The 17,607-nt window shown below is 35.3% G+C and overlaps 1 protein-coding gene across 1 annotated transcript in view; it reads left to right on the forward strand.

Annotated features, from left to right (window-relative positions):
* The window catches only part of SEMA3C (semaphorin 3C), a 180,750-nt gene that overhangs the window by 86,960 nt on the left and 76,183 nt on the right, over positions 1-17,607 (forward strand). Inside the window, exons 3-5 of the mRNA XM_037066161.1 lie at positions 599-759; positions 1,867-1,929; positions 12,146-12,265. Coding sequence (XP_036922056.1) covers positions 599-759; positions 1,867-1,929; positions 12,146-12,265 — 344 coding nt within the window. The remainder of the gene's footprint in view (positions 1-598; positions 760-1,866; positions 1,930-12,145; positions 12,266-17,607) is intronic.

Raw genomic sequence — 17,607 nt, forward strand, 5'->3', positions numbered from 1 at the left:
TAAACATTTCAAGGGTATTGCCTTCTGAATGAGGTCTAATGGGAAAAATAGGTTTCTTTTTAAGTAATTTATAGAAAAATATGTTAATCTGGTAAAAGTTATGCTGAAGAAGTAAGGTAAATATTTAGAGTAGATAATAACCCTAAAATGATGTAGAGAGTCCAACGATAAAACAGCAGGGCAGACGTGGAAGATGTTCACACCGCCATTGTTTGTCTGTTTGCTGGGCTTTTCTGTTGTTCAGTCTGCTCTCTTACTCTGTGTTTTTTTTCACAAGACTATTTTCACTAGTCTTGAGTTGATGACGGCCAAAAATAAAACTGAATTGAGACTTTTGCAAAATGTGAATAATTTGTTAATCAAATATCATCACCATAAACCTTAACATTGGATTTATACATTTATGTTTCACTTCAGAGGCATTAAATAAAAATATCCACTGACACACCTCTATTTTAAAGTTAATTTATTATTTTAGGAAGAAACTGCATCTTTACTTTCTTGGCAAGTTTTTCTGTAAGATAAATTTTATTAAAATAATAGAATCATAGAACCAAGATGCAGTGCTCTATTTTCACTGTGTTTTTCACTATTTCAGAGCTTCGAGAAACCAAGACATCTGAATACTTCAGCCTATCCCACCACCCTTTAGACTATAGGATATTATTAATGGATGAAGATCAAGACCGGCTATATGTGGGCAGCAAAGATCACATTCTTTCCTTGAATATTAACAATATAAGTCAAGAAGCTTTGAGTGTAAGTTTAGTACTTTCATGAGGGCAATGTTGACCTCCCTACATGCTTTTTTTCTTTAAAACTTTCAAATACAGTGAAAAAATTGTATTGTTTCATTAGAACAATAGAAAACACTAGCTGCATGCTAATAAATAATTGGAGGTTGGTACTTATTTAATGGCCTGAAAATTTAATCAACTCAATTCTCTTTGTCTAGTTTCATAAATTTTAACAATGTAAAACCCAAAGTTCAATGAGAAAACACTTCCCGTGTATATGTATATTAGAAGTGAAAAAGAGAAGTATAGAGTATAGGATGAAAAAATGATCAGATTAAGTGAAGACCTTTCTTGTCCTTTGATGTGATCCAGGAAGGCCTTGGAAGGAACACAAATATTAAATGCACTGTTCTTCAAACAAGTGAGGCCCATATTTATCATTCTCTTTTAAACGAGGAAATAAATTGAGCTTCACTCGTGTAAAGAAATAAAAATAGATTAATTATAAATTTATCACAACAAGGAGATTTCTGAACTTGTTATTTTAAGTATGGGCAATGGATAATTAAAAAAATAATCATCACCACCAGACCTGACCCAAGGCCACAGTGACTTGGAATGCTAGTATAGTGTTTCAGAGCAGGAATCTCTTGGATTTTATCCCAGTTATTTTAACTGTTGATGTACCTAGGGGCCCATTCTAAGTAAATCTGCCAGTCTGGTTGTGTGTTTTACTCAAAATAATATTAAACTGAGATTGCAATTTAAATGTAAATTCATTGTGATATAAGCAGTTGGGAGAAGTGTACTATAAATCAAAAAAGGAGAAATATACATTACATTGTACACATTAATAATGATGTACTTTTATAAAATATTGAACTATTAGTAAATGGCACACATTGAAAGGTTTTTGTTAAAAGAAAAATTGATGGAAGAAAGAAAATCATGAGTTTGAGAATAAAATAATAAAATATTAATTTAAGTTTATAAAATAAAAAGGATAGAGTATCGAAAAATAAATATAGAAATACCTTAAAGAAATTTGTCCCTGTAATGTAAATGAAGAACATTGAGTTGTCACATGCCCTGTGACATTTATACAATCTTTATTTTCCTTTCTGAGCAGGTTTTCTGGCCGGCATCTACAATCAAAGTTGAGGAGTGCAAAATGGCTGGCAAAGATCCCACAGTGAGTGATTTTTTTAAAAAAACCACCCCAAATTAAATATTTGGTCTTCAAATCCATGTACCTTGAGTGCAGCCAAGAGTGAGACAATGGGTGTTGGCGTTTCAAATCCTCTGCTAGACACATGGTAAAAAAAATGTAAATACAAAAAGAGTAGAACTCTTAAACACTGTAGTTTAGGAATGCCTGACTGGGTAAAAATTTCCTGACTTGCTTTCGTTATTGTACCCTGACACTTTTCATGATGGATTTCAGTAATAAGCCCTGTTCCAAGTGGATCCAACCTGTGGAATTCTCAGCAGGCTGCTGAAATAATGATAATGCAAGAATCTGGATCAACTCCCAGATACCCTGTGGGCTTTCCCAAAGAAAGATTCTCAGTGAAAAGGTTATGGCTAGCAAGCACCTTTCAGAGACATGAGTCACAGTGATGACTGATATCTTTGTTAATTAAAAATAACCATAGAAACAAAAATTAAAGAAGGTATAAATATCAATAAATTTTCAGTATGCAGCACTTGTACACATTGTGTTCCTTGAGGCAGAATTTCATATAGAGTCAAGGAATACATCTATAGTGATTTCTTCTAATGACTTGCTGAAACTGGCATTCTTGAATATTACAAAAGAAACACATGGAGCAGATCTTTAGTGTGCACAAATCATTTAATGTCTATAATGAAGCATATGTCATTTCACTTTTTTATCTAAAATTATGGAAAATATCACAATGAATCCAAGTATCAAAATCACTCATATAATTTGGTTAAGAAATTTCTTCATTCATTCTTTCAATCATTCACTCACTCAGTAAATATAGATTGAGCACCTATTGTGCAGCTGACATAGGGTTAATTTCTAGAGATACAATTTTGTGCCAATATAGGTGTTTTTGGCTCTCATTGGCTTTATTATCTTGTTGGAGAAGTCAGCGTTAATTGAGTAAGCATGGGGATAGTTGCTAATGCAGGTATGAGAGTCATATGGTGATTGGGTAACAGAGCCAGTAAATGTGCAAACATACACACAAACAATCAGGACTGAGGTCAGGACAGCCTAGATTTAGTGTTGACTAAATACTTACCATTATAAGTGCAGAGGTAAGAAATTGTGATTTCAGAAGAGAAGATTGTGTGCTGAGCCTTGGTAGTAATTCAGAGATCCATCAGATTGGTTCAAACAAACAAACAAAAAAAGATTAATACTTGTGGAAGGATAAAGTGTGGAAATGAAACTTTTATTTTTGTAGACTCTTAACACTCTCAAGTTTAAGGTTCTGAAAAGGTCAGGTTCAGTGTAGGGCCATGGAAGACTATGGAGTGTTGAATCTTCAGGTCTCACTGGAGAGTGTTTTTGGCAAGAGACCTCACCAGGAGTGACTCAGCAGTGGGTCTTACTTTTTCAGGTTCATAATTTTAAAAGAAATTTTAAAATGGGCAAGTAGAGCTTGCAACATATTTGCTACCCACCGGATCTTTTGGACCACTATCTGGAGGGAGAAATGCAGAAAAATGTGGAAGCAACATTTGAGAGAATATTATTATTGCCTTCCAGGGAGCCAATAGTGGAATAAAGTATAATTCCGTGCAGTATGCTTGGTTTTTGTACCCAGAAGCTATTATTTCAATAATTGTGCATGAGTTAAACTATTTTCTTTCATTCTCTAATGTAGAGATTTTTCCCACTGATGTGTATCTGATCATGACTTGCTTTTTACCACAATAATATCCTCTGGGCATAATTACTGGATTTAATTGTCCTTTGTTCAAAAAGATTTTTATTTCTCATTCATACAGTCAGAATATGTAGGATTTGGATAACTTTGTGCATCCTTGTTTCAAAACTTCCTGTTGATTTTCTAAAGAATCTTAGCCAAGTCTTTAGATTTCTTCTCCCTTTGGCAAAATAGAAATGTTCTGTCATTTGCTTTCTTATAATTAAAAATCATTAGATAAAATCTTCAATACATGCTTTTGTTTTCCCACAGTTTCATTATACTGTAATATCATTCATGGGTATCTTTAAATTCTGCTCTACAGCCAGTTCATATACACAAGATAAGTAACTGGTGGAGGGTTCTGCTCTATTACAGCCAAACTTGTTGGGTCCTGGGAAATAACAATCAAACTAACTTGAATAAATGTTTTGTCTATGGGAGAGAAGAGAGTTTGTGATGAACCTGTCTCACTTCATGTGTGTACAATACCTATAGAGAAGTGTCCTTCAATCAGGCCTTAAAAAAAGGGACATTGAAGAACAATGATGGTAAATCAGCCTTTAGAGTATTGCAGAACAATGTGTTTTTATTAAACTTTTAAAAATTTTCTTTACAAAATACTTTTTGTATACTTTTTTTTCTTTCCTTTTTTTATTGTTGTTCAAGTACGGTTATCTCCATTGTCCCCTACCAATTCCCCCTGCCCCATCCACCCACACCTTCCACCCTGGATCCTGCCCACCTTTGGCTTTGTCTGTGTGTCCTCTATACATGTTCCTTGATGATGGTTCCCCATCTTTTCCCCATTATCTCTATCTCCCCACCCCTCTGGTTACTGTCAGTTTGTTCTTTGTTTCAATGTCTCTGGTTATATTTTGCTTGCTTGTTTGTTTTGTTGATGAGGTTCCACTTATAGGTAAGATCATATGGTATTTGCCTTTCTCTGCCTGGCTTATTTCACTTAGCATAATGCTCTCCAGTTCTATTCATGCTGTTGTGAAGGATAGGAGCTTCTTCTTTCTTTCTGCTGCATAGAATTCCATTGTGTAAATGTACTATAGTTTTTTGATCCACTCATTTACTGATGGGCTCTTAAGCTGCTTCCAACACTTGGCTATTGTAACATTGTGCTTCATTGAACATTGGAATGTATAGGATTTTTGAATTGGTGTTTCAGGGTTCTTATGGTATAATCCCAGCAGTGGAATTGCTGGGTCAAAAGGCAGATCCATTTTTAGTTTTCTGAGGATATTCCATATTGTTTTCCTCACGGGCTGCACCCATCTGCATTCCCACCAATAGTGCACTAGGGGTTCCCTTTTCTCCACAACCTCACCAGCACATATTGTTCATTGATTTGTTATGATGGCCTGACTAGTGGTGTGTCAGTGTGGTTTTAATTTGCATCTCTCTGATGGCTAGTGATGCTGAGCATCTTTCCATATATCTCTGTGCCCCCTGTATGTCCACATTGGAGAAGTGTCTGTTCAAGTCCTTTGCCCATTTTTTAAAGGATTTTATTTATTTATCTCTAGAGGGGAAGGGAAGGAGAGAGAAGGAGAGAATATCAATGTATGGTTGTCTCTTGTGAGTCCCCTGCTGGGAACTGGCCTGCAACCCAGGCATGTGCCCTGACTGGGAATTGAACCGAGATACTCTGGTTCGCAGGCCCACGCTCAACCATTTTTTAATTGGGTTGCTTGTCTTCCTGGAGTGGAGTTGTATGAGTTTTTTATAGATTTTGGAGATCAAACCCTTGTCTGAGGCATCATTGGCAAATGTATTTTTCCCATACAGATGGTTCCCTTTTCATTTTGCTGATGTTTTCTTTAGCCATGCAGAAGCTTTTTATTTTGATGAGATCCCTTTTGTTTAATCTTTCTTCTATGCCCCTTGCTCTATGGGACTTATCAGTGAAAATATTGCTGTGTGGAATATATTGAGATTATCCTGCCTATGTTCTCCTCTAGGACTTTAATGGTGTCATGACTTACATTTAAGTCTTTTATCCATTTTGAGTTTATTTTTGTGTATGGTGTAAATTGGTGCTCAGGTTTCATTTTTTTTGCATATAGCTGTCCAGCTCTCCCAACACCATATGTTGAGGTTACTTTTATTCCATTTTATGCTTCTGACCCCTTTGTCAAATATTAGTTGACCACATAGACATGGATTTATTTCTGGGCTATCTATTCTCTTCCATTGATCTATATATGTCTGTTCTTATGCTAGTACCAGACTGTTTTGATTACCATGACATTGTAATACAGCTTGATGTTAGGTATTGTGATCTCTCCTACTTTGTTCTTCTTTCTCAAAATTGGTGCGGGAATTTGGGGTTATTTGTTGTTCCATATAAATTTTTGAAATATTTATTCTATATTTGTGAAATATGTCATTGGCATTTTAATAGGGATTGCATTGAATCTATTAATTGCTTTGGGTAGTATAGACATTTTCATGATGTTAATTCTTCTAATCCATGAACATGGTATATGCTTCCATTTGTTTGTGTCTTCCTTAATTTCTTTCTTCACTGTTGTGTAGTTTTCTGATGAAACCAAATATTAAAGAATTTTTAAAGTTTGTTGGAATAAATATCATCTCATTGCTTCATATTTCATCTTTATTAAATGTGGAAATTGAATACTTAATTGGCACAAATTTATTATTGTGAAGAAATTGGAGTTGCATAAGTATAGAGTCCTACTCTGAAGAGTCTTTACAACATACTAGAGCTGATGATACGTACATGTAATAATTATCAAACAGTAATAGCCAAAAGATGGACAGTATTGTCATCATCTACATTTTCAAGATAAAGTGAGTGACAAGCTTACCAGATGGTGCACTACTGGCAAGTGTGAAGCCACTGTTTGACTCAGGCACATGTGTTTCTAGAGCCTGCACCTTTGGCTAATAAAACATGTCACCTCACTGGGAAGAGTATGGTGAATGCTAAGGACACACACAAAAGATGAAGGAAAAACACACTGAGGCTGGGATGTTTAGGAAAGACTGGACAGCCACGGTGGCAACTTTGATGTCTGTGTAAATCTGCCCCCTTGTTTTATTTCAATGATATTGATCTTTTCCCTTTCTCAGCCTTTGGTACATGTCATAATGTAATTCTCTTCATGTTTGGTTATCTTCTCATCATTTTATCTGGGAATCATCTACTCTTGCTTTCAAGAAGCAGTGCGGACGTCACATCTGAGTGTCCTTTCTCCCCACGTAGGACTGGGCTAGCTGCCCCCACAATGTGCACGCCTGAAACATGCTCGTACTTTTTTTTCCACAGCATTTTTATCTTTAACTCTCCCCTCGTGGTTGGAAACACCTTGTACTAAGTATCATTATTCACAGGGCCCAGATCTGGATCTGGCTGCTTTATAACATTTAAACAAGATCTGGAAATGCAGAGATGGAAGTAAGCAAGCATGGGAGTCTCCCAAGTGATCGTTAGAAGTTGGTGGATCCACACAGTGAATCACGAGTTTATTAACGCCCTTACATTAACAATGTTTAGTGTAAATTGTATTGTACATACTTTAGAAGTACATTTTGGTTTTTTTTTTGGTTTTTTTAAAGATTTTATTTATTTATTTATCTTTAGAGGGGAAGGAGAGAGGGAGAGAAACATCAATGTATGGTTGCCTTTCGTGCGTCCCCTGCTGGGAATTGGCCTGCAGGGAACCGGCCTGCAACCCAGGCATGTGCCCTGACTGGGAATTGAACCGCAATCCTCTGGTTCGCAGGCCCGCGCTCAATCCACTGAGCTACACCAGCCAGGGCAAGAAGTACATTTTGATTAAATTAAACATTTTGCTTTTAAGTATTATATCAATCATCTACTAAGCAAAACTAATGACAATTAAAATTCATATTGCTGTAGTAATTAAAAAGAAAAATAAAATCCATAATCAAATATTCCTTATTTCATGAGGTTTTTTGCTTATATCAAAATTTAAAGTTATTAAAACTAATTCATTATAATTTAAAATTCTACCCTAGGTAATAATATATCATAATGCTACAATAGCCTAATGTTCGTAAAGAAAATAAATGATCATGGTGGGAAAAGAGCTAATTTTTTTTGTCTCAGCTAAGAAAAGTGTGACCTATCTCCTATTTCCTTTTCTGCTCTATGTATGCACATTCTTACATGCTCCATTTATTTCTAAATGTTAATATTTTACTCATTCTAAATAAATCAAGCTAAACAATAGCACATTCTGTCAAACATACCCAATGAGATGGGGCATAATAATTTGCTAAGTAAATACTGAAAGAGCTCCTTGAAAATTAAGCAGGATTCCATATAATTAGACATCTACACATTACACACACACAATGTCAAACTTGGTTTATTAATTGCAGAGTATTTGTTTCCCCATTTCTGTGACTAGAGGATCCTAAACTATTAGAAAACATGATTTTTTAGTAACACACTTACACACACAATTGCATGGTATGGACCACAAAGAGATAATATTTTTAGTCCTGTTCACCTGTGCTCCAGGATATATTTTTGAAACATCTATTTTTTAACTATGTAAATAAGTATCCTTCAATATAGAAATCTTTCAAAGCCCAGGAAAGCAAGTAGAAAGCACCAGAAAGCAATCTCTTATTAGCTCTTTGACCCTGGAGACTTAACCACTCTGGGCGTTAGTGTTCTTCTCTGTGTAGTGGGTATATTCATAGCATATGCCTAGCATCATTGGGGTGTAGAGAGGATTAATGAGTTAATATTTGCAGAGAGCTTAGAACAATACATAGCACATAGTAAATGCTGTAATATTGTTTAGTAAATCAAATAAATTACACTGTCCAAACACAGTAACTTAAAAATTTGGGGTATGTTATTCTAGCATTTCATTATATGACATCCATAGTATTAAATAAAATATTCTGCATAATGTTAGCATCTTGATTTTTACATTTAGCATTATACCAGGAAATACATCCAAAATAGAGTTACACAATGAACAGAAACATCCATGGTGCTGAATTTCACTGCTGCCTCATTCTGCAAACCTTTTGTGGCTGTCTGCTCTGCTCAGGGCCTGTGCTATACTCTGTGCAGGTCACATGCCCTATTCACTTCACAGGTTTGTACCGACAATTGGAACTGAAAATACATATGAAAGAATCTAATATCTAACCCAGTATGAATTTTTTATGTGCCACACACTGTTCCAAGTGCTTTAAAGAAGGTTTACAATTGTTGGTATGCAAAACAGTTTATTCTTGTATTATCATTTATTAATCATTGTATTATCTTCCATACTAATGACTGTAAACCTACTTTTGTCCCACCCTGTATTGCTCACAACAAATACTATCATCACCATTCACAGGTAAAAAAAATGAATTTGTATACTTAAATCCTTTCTCTGTGCCCATCCGAGGACTACGGTGTGATGACAGACTGAGGCTAATGGCCTCATTTGTTCCAGCAGACAGTAATCCTCTCTCCGCTGTGGCCACTATTCCCTAAGTAAATCCTGCATGTCATGCTTCCATTTTTTAGTTCATGCTCTGTTTTCTGTCGGCATAATTTGTCCTTGTGCTTTTGCCTGTCAAAATCTCTAGCTCATTCTACAAGTTCCAGCTCCAGTGATACCCTTTTCAAACCTTTAAACTTAGTTCATCATTGCTCATTCTCCTTTCCTTCTGTAGCACATTTTGAAAAATACTACCCTATTATAGCACCTACCACAGCCTGATATATGATGCCTTCCTTTCTCCAAAAGTAGGACTTGAATCTACTCATTGCAGTGTTGCCAGCACATGCACAGTGCTTGCGGTGGGTTCATAAATATTCGCTGAATGAAATAGGTAGAATTGCAGTGGTCTAGGTCAGAAATAATGTGGACAGAAACAAAGGCCCTATAATGGAAATGGGCAGGACCTAGAACATGCTCTTCAGTAATTAACTGATGTGTTTTTCTTTTGTGTTTTTCTCTATGGGGGCGTTTGGAGGGGTACACTGGGCATCATCAGACGGCATGGGAATCTGTCTCTTGGCTGATCAGCCCCTTCCTATGGAAAAGCCGGGTGGTGCAGGGTGGCCATGGGTCAAGACCCAGCTCAGTTACTTATAAAACCTAGCACATTTCACTTAACCTCTTCGAAATTCAATTTCCTCATCACTAAATTGGGACTAATACTTTAATTGGAACATTGTTGTGAAGATCAAAAATAATTAACATCAAAGGAGGAACTCTATAAACATACCAGTTATAAAAACTCCGCTGTAATAACTATGAGCTCCTAACACAATGACACATTTTAAGATGGTTAAAACTGCAAGATGAGTTAGACACATCTGTGCTTGAAAATCTGCATTACCCTTTCCAGCTATATGGCCCCAGGCAAGTTAACTAAAAAAGCTCTAAGCTTTATTTTTCTAAAAGGGGTTGATTTATAAAAAAAAAAAACTGAGTGAATGTTAAGTGCCTACGTAATGCTAAATAAATGTGAGATATAAAAGTAAAAAATCAACCTCCTGGAAAGTTAAAGAAGTTAAATATACAAAATTACTATTTCAATAATTTAGCACGTAATAAACCCTCAACAAATATTAGCCATAATAAAGATATGTGATATATAGATATAACATTCATAAAATAATATAAGCTGTATCTGAAATATAAAAGAGATTCTAGTGACTTCTTTTCCTTTTTCTTTCTTTCTTTTTTAACCACTACCCATAATTCATGACAGTAAATGGTCTGTAAAACTCAAGAGGGGACAGACATAACCTATTATTAATAGAGTTGGGCTGAATTCATATCTTATGAAAAATAGTATATACACAATCCCAGAATGACTAAACTTGAATGTGAAAAAATAAACACAAGTCTCATTGCTCACAGATACCTTTAACGCAGACATATTATATACACACCATACTTCATCTGTGATTTTCCCCAGAGAAACACGTTATCACCTGCAGTTATGTAGTCAATTTACAAAAATCCCTATAAACAGGTGTCAAGATACAGTGACACTAGATATTTAATAAAAATCTTTAATTTCTTAAAATAAAAATAAAGTGTATAGTCTAGTCTGTAAGATTTAATTTTGTTGACAGCAGAGTTAATGATTAAATATTTGATAACAAAAATGTATAATAAAAACATGTACAAAATTACTACATATGAAAATAAGAACATATTTACTGTGAAGTACTAATGAATATAAAAGGGAAAGTATAAAATAAGAATTCACTTTATAACTTCTATTTTAGCAAAATTTGTATTTTTACTTTTCTAATATAAATAATAACATACATTATAAAATATTAGTAAAAATATATGATATCTAGAAGAAAAAAAACACTTATACTCTCTGACCACCACTGGGAAAACTGCTATCTTTGATATATTTTTATTAAAAATTTTGTCTTTGATTTGTTACATTATTTTTAATAGTGTTGTTTGAAAGAAAAATGACTTTGTGAAGGGAACAGCATTCAATCCCAGGCTCAATTAACTTGTAGTCAGCAGAGGATAGAGAGCCTAGCAAATGCAGAAAATGCAGTGGCTATTTCAGTCACAGAGGTCTGCGTTTGGTGATGGCCCTAGTGCGTGTACTTCTGCAAGGCTGTACTCAACTTATGATCACAATAGTAACTTTTCATTACATTGCATGAGTGAATGGCAGTTTCCAATGATTGTACTGGGAGCACATGAGAAAGGAGATTTTAGAGGAGAAGAAAGTATTAGCCCTGGCTGGTGTAGCTCAGTGGATTGAGCGCGGGCCTGCGAACCAGAGGATTGCGGTTCGATTCCCAGTCAGGGCACATTTCTGGGTTGCAAGCCAGTTCCCAGCAGGGGACTCACAAGAGGCAACCATACATTGATATTTCTCTCCTTCTCTCCTTCCCTTCCCCTCTAAAAATAAATAAATAAAATATTTTTTTAAAAAAGAAAGTATTTTAGGGGATTACGGACAAAGGCTAATAATTGCATCATTTTTCATAGAAGGCAACACTGATGGTACTTTCTTCAAGGTTTGTACTATTCAACAGTTGTAAAGGCCAATTGTGTTTGCCGTTGTGTACTAGTGGTAATGTGGGCCTTGCATAAAGACAATTTTACTTAATACTCGTACATGTTTATTCTCATATAAAGTGTGTAGGTGTGCATATGTGTTTGTATAAAGTTTTGAAGAAAATTTGAAGAAACAGTTTGGTATATGTAATCTCAGGGAAAGGTTCAGAAAGTTTCAGAATATAAAAACGTACACAGCATATAGAATGAAATAGGAGAGAGTCATGCTATTTTACTCATCATCTAAGTTGGACTTCCTTCTGCCTGAGATGAAGCAACGGTAAAAACCGTTAGATAACAAGAGGCTGTCCTCTTATTATCTCCTAACAACAAAGAGGTAGGAGCAGAAAGAAAAACTTACAGCAATGTTTCACAGTAATACTTAGAAACAGCAATAAGATCATTGGGTTACTAACTGCACATTTACCCATTCTTTTAGCACGGCTGTGGGAACTTTGTCCGCGTAATCCAGGCTTTCAACCGCACTCATTTGTATGTTTGTGGGAGTGGTGCCTTCAGCCCAGTCTGTACTTATTTGAACAGAGGAAGGAGGTCAGAGGTAAGTGTGACATTTTTTTCATTCTTAGTTTTGGGTAGTGTCAACAATTACTTAAAACTGCATTTTACAGTAAAACTTTAGAAATATCATCAATAGTCAAATAGTTTCAAGCCCTATAAACACAAAACATATTACATTTTGTATGTGTCCATCAAGTTACTTAAAATACTGTCTTTTGCCTTAAATTATGTGTGTGTGTGTGTATATATATATATATATATATATATATATGTAAATACTGTCTTTTGCCTTTAATTATATATATATATAATTATATATACTATAAATTGCCTATATATATATATATATATATACACACACACACACACACGCACACATATATATATATTCAGAATGGGAAAACTGCAAAAAGTAAAAATGATGTGGTTTCATAATTAGAATATAAGGTACTTGTAATATTTGCTGCAAATTATAGAAATATTATACTATACTATACTTTCTCAATCTATTTTAAATAATTTCTTATTTATGTTTAAACTTGGTAAACTTTTATGAGATAGACACTCATACGAGGTGTATAAAACAGGATGCCAAGTGCCTGCTGAGGAAAACTTTACGTAATTAATAAAATAAAATTTGATTTTAGACTAACAGCAGTCGACTATCCTTATTCTAGGATATTTTAGCCTTATTCTTACATTGGTTAAAATGATTTGGGGTTCTATGAACAACAGTATCTTTTAAGGCTAAATATATAGTTAATGAAAAGTCAACTATATGGCTAGTTCAGCCTCACTTGTGATGTTTAAGACTGTTTATCCCACTTCCCAATTACTGACTAATTATTCATTAGCCCAAAAGTGTCTTTCCTCATTCTGTTAGTCAAATGTGTTGCTTTATTTAATGTAAGTATTTTAAAAACTGAATTCTTTCAGAATGTCTGGCTTTGGTTTCTTTATGCAACTTAAATCTAGAAAATCCAGTTCTTAAATAATGTTTTAGTTCTATTTTACAGATAAGAATTTAAAAAAATTAAATATTGCTACTGATATGCCTTATTTTCCTTTAACAAAAATTAATCTACTTTAGTAGGAATATAATTGAATAATCTCTCTATATTCCTTTATTATTATTTTTTTCAGGCATGTAATTTATACATATATAACTTTTGGTGAATAAAAAGTCACTTAAAAATAACTGAGTAATTACAATTTGACCCATCCTGAGACATTTCTGAGTGGTTCAAGGTAATATGAAATATTAAAATTCTTAAAAAGATGTAAGGTTATGCTTCTTGGGAGAGTACAGTCGGCTACACTGAGCTTGTCATTATAACCACATGACTGTGATCAACTGCTTAAACAAACCACTGCTCCAGACGTCTGCAGTCTGTCCAACACTCTGCTAAAGACTGCGAAGTCACTGCACAAGCCAACAATAGCATCACAGTTTTCAGAACACGGATCTCAAGTGAAATCATTTTCCCATGTACAAATCGCCCACTATGCAGTTCAAGACTTAATTGGAAAGTCAGTCAAAAAATAATAATCTCCTTTGGAAAGCCAGCATGGAATAAATTTTAATCACTTTACTAAATACAAACTATTTTAGTCTCACCTCTAAATGTGTTTCAAAGGGGATGCATTTCCATTAATTAATCTCTGTAATAACATATGAACATATTAAGAGTAAATTTCAGTATGAAAAGGGCTATGAATTTTAAGCTCTATAATGCTTTCTTTGGTAGTCAGGTCAAAGGATTTTATTATAATATCATATTTATATACATATTTCTAGTAAATATAAAATGCAGTTTTATCCAACATCTATTTATTTTCTTTAGTTTAGGATAAAAGGTTCCCCTAACATAAAATTACCACATGATGCAGAGACTTGTAGTTGGAAAGAATTTCCCTTTTTATTCATCACTAACATTGTGTTTTGTAATGACAAGAGGTACTACTAACTGCTAGCGTCCTGTATTATTACTAAGATATGTCATTGTTCATGGATTTGAAACCAGTTTGAAAGAGAACCAGGTTAGAGGGGAGTACTCATTAAATATTCAGGTTTATTTCTGTGACACACTACCCACCACCTTCTGTCTGCCTGTTAAGTTGCAATTCATTGGTCCTCAGAGAATATCTTATGGGCCTACTTCACATTTGGAACAACACACACCTCCTAATACCCTGTTACCTTCCTGTTATTTAGCCAGACTGATTCAGAGCTTTCCTAGAGCATTTTAACAGTGTCCATCCAGAGAGCCTGTAGTCATTGCTACATCAATTCCTAACCATATGGTTCTCTTCTTTTATCCACTATCTTTGATCTATGTCTTCTGTTCCTAAAAAAAGTTAAAGCAATACACATAAACAACGATTTAAAATAAAAAATAAAACATCAATCCAAAGCAAGTATTGGGCTATCATGACACGTTATCTCTGGTTGATTTTATGAGACGTGTCCGTGGCATCAGTTCCAACAACTGAATACCATCCAAGCCCTGAACTCTGTCACTCCTCAAGCAGATAACCTCACCTTTGGCTGACCATGAATATCACGGAAAACCAAGAATATTACAGGAGTCCAAATCATTCCTTGTACTTTTGAAGTAAATCAGTCACCAAACTATTCTGTTTATGCATCTTTGTAGCTTTCCTTTGGTCAGAAGAAGAGTTGTGCATTTCCCATCAATAAGTTTCTTTGATTAATAATCTTTATCATTCTGTTTTATGTCTTCATTCCTTTTCCCTTGCATTTACATTTTTTCTATTTAAAAATAGGATTATGTTTTCTTTGCTTAAATTGTTATCTTGAATCCTAAACTTTTTTTAGACTCTTCTTTTTTTCTCTTTCGTTATACACAAACCTCTCTGATTAGTAGGCTAGACTTTCACATTGACAACCAAATTGACTCCCCTAATTGGCATTCTTTCCCCTAGACCAATCTATAACATGTTGGTCATACCCTCTATTTTTTAATGTCTTTAATGTCATATATAAACATCAGATGTTTTTCTGTGCCTTCGTCCCTTGATTCTTCATCACTGACTCTCTTCTGGTCCTATTGTTTTTTCTTGTTGATTCAAACTGTGAATACGCATTAATTTAATAAGAGTGATGGCAGAAACAAAATCATGTCAGAACTTGCTAGCTACTTTTAAGATATTCGTCTTTCTGCTACATCAAAGAAGAGGCAGCTGTAACAATCCTTTTTTTCATGTTTAAATTATTTTTATTTTTCAATTACATTTGATATACATTATTATATTAGTTTAAGGTGTTTAGTGATTAGATATTATATGACTAAGTGATCATCCCACTTTATCTCACACCCATCTGATACTATAGATAGTTATTAGAGTATTATTGACTATATTCCTTATGCTCTATTTGACTATTCTGTAACAGCAGATTTGTGCTTCTAAATCCCTTCAGTTTGTTCTTCCATCCATCAAATCCCGCTCCCTTCTGACAACCTTGTCTGTTTATTTTGTTTTTTAGATTCAATTGTTGAAAGATATGTGTTTATTGGCATTTTGTTGTTTGGATTTTTCTTCTTCTTCTTCTTCTTCTTCTTAAAGAAGACTCCTTAACATTTTACATAATACTGATTCAGTGGTAATTAACTCCTTTAGCTTTTTCCTGTCTGGGAAGATTTTTGTCTGTCTTATGATCATTAATTATTGCTTTGCTACATAGAGTAATCTTGGTTGTAAGCCTTGTTTTTCATCACATTGAATGTTCCTTGGCCCTTATGACCTGCAAGGTTTCTGTTGAGAAATCAGCTGACAGTCTTATGGGAGTTCCATGTAAGTGACTATCCAACTTTTCTCTTGCTGCTTTTAAGATTCTCTTTTTGTCTTTAACTTTTGCATTTCAATTATGATGTGTCTTGGTGCAGACCACCTTGGGTTCATCTTGTTTAGGGCTCTATGTCCTTCCCAGACTTGTATGTTTGTTTTCTTTAGCAGGTTAGGAACTTGTTCCATCATTATTTTTTCAAATACTTTCCAATTTATTGCTTTTTCTAGCATCCCCATGATGCTAATGTTGGCATACTTAAAGTTGTCTCAGAAGCTCCTTAATTACTCTTAGTTTTCTGTATTCTTTTTAAATTTTTTTTCTGTTCTGATTGGGTGTTTTCTGCTTCGTTATCTAGCACTTTGCTGATTTAATTCTCAGCTTCATGTAGTATTCTGCTGATCCTCTATAAATTATTCTTTATTTCAGTTAGTGTATCCTTCACTTCTGACTGGTCCTTGTTTATTCCAGTGATGTTTTCACTAAGTTCATTGAGTGTCTTTATAACCAGTGTTTTAAACTCTGTATGTAGTAAATTGCTTGTCCCCATATTTGGCCCATGTTTAGTTCCTTTTTTGAACTTTTGTTCTGTCTTTTGTTTGAGACACGTTTCTTTTTCTCCTCATTTTGGCAACTTCCCTGTGTTTGTTTCTATGTATGAGTATTAGGTAGAGCTGCTACATCTCCCAGGCTTGGTAGGGTGGCCTAATGTAGTAAGTGTTCAGTAAGGGCCAGCGATACTGCCTCTCCGATCACCCAAGCTGGGTACTTAAGACTCTGTGTGGGCTGAGTATACCTTCCTGTTATAGTTGAGTCTTGATTGCTGTTGGCATGTCAATGGGAGGGATTTACCCTCAGAATAATCAGCTACGAGGACTGACTTTTACCAACAACTACCAGCCTCCAACCACCGTGGAAGATCAGCTGTGCAGAGGCACACCCTGCAGGACTTACTTCCATGGGGCTCTAATATCCACTGAGTCTGTCCCTTAAGTATGTAGCTTGTAGTGGTGGTTCAGAGGTGGTGCCTCAATATCATCTGAAGCTGCCCACAGGGTGCGTTTGCTCCGGGACCTCCAAGGTTCGTATAGACCACGGTCAGCCACAGCCTGGTTCTGCCTGGAGCCACCTAGCATGACCTACAAAGCAATCTGCAGATGGCTCCTACTTGCCCTGGGCTTGGACCAAAGCCAGCTGTTGCTATTGCTAGGTCTGGGGCCACATAGCAAAAGTTATGAGGCATGCTAAGGCCAGATGCTGCTTGTCTGAGAGATTTTAGGAAACCTGAAGCAAGAGCCAAGTCAGGCTCTTCATTTGGAAAATCCACTGAAATCAGCTTGGATGGGCCTAAAAGTTGGGAGGGGCAGAGCTGCAGGGAATCACCTGGGTGGGGCAAACAGTGTGAGCCCTGTTGATAGAGTCTCAGATATGGTGCTTGCCTGCTGCTCTGTGAAGGCAGGGCTCCTCAAAGGAACAATTTCCTCTGTCAGCACTTCTGCCTGTGAGAAAACTGCCCTCCAGCTCTTGGCCTGATGCCAGACACTTCATTCCCCCCTGTATGTCTCTTATGCCTT

The sequence above is a fragment of the Sturnira hondurensis genome, unplaced genomic scaffold, assembly GCF_014824575.4.
Source record: "Sturnira hondurensis isolate 20B ecotype Veracruz unplaced genomic scaffold, ASM1482457v3 Scaffold0016462, whole genome shotgun sequence".
Taxonomy (NCBI): Eukaryota; Metazoa; Chordata; class Mammalia; order Chiroptera; family Phyllostomidae; genus Sturnira; species Sturnira hondurensis.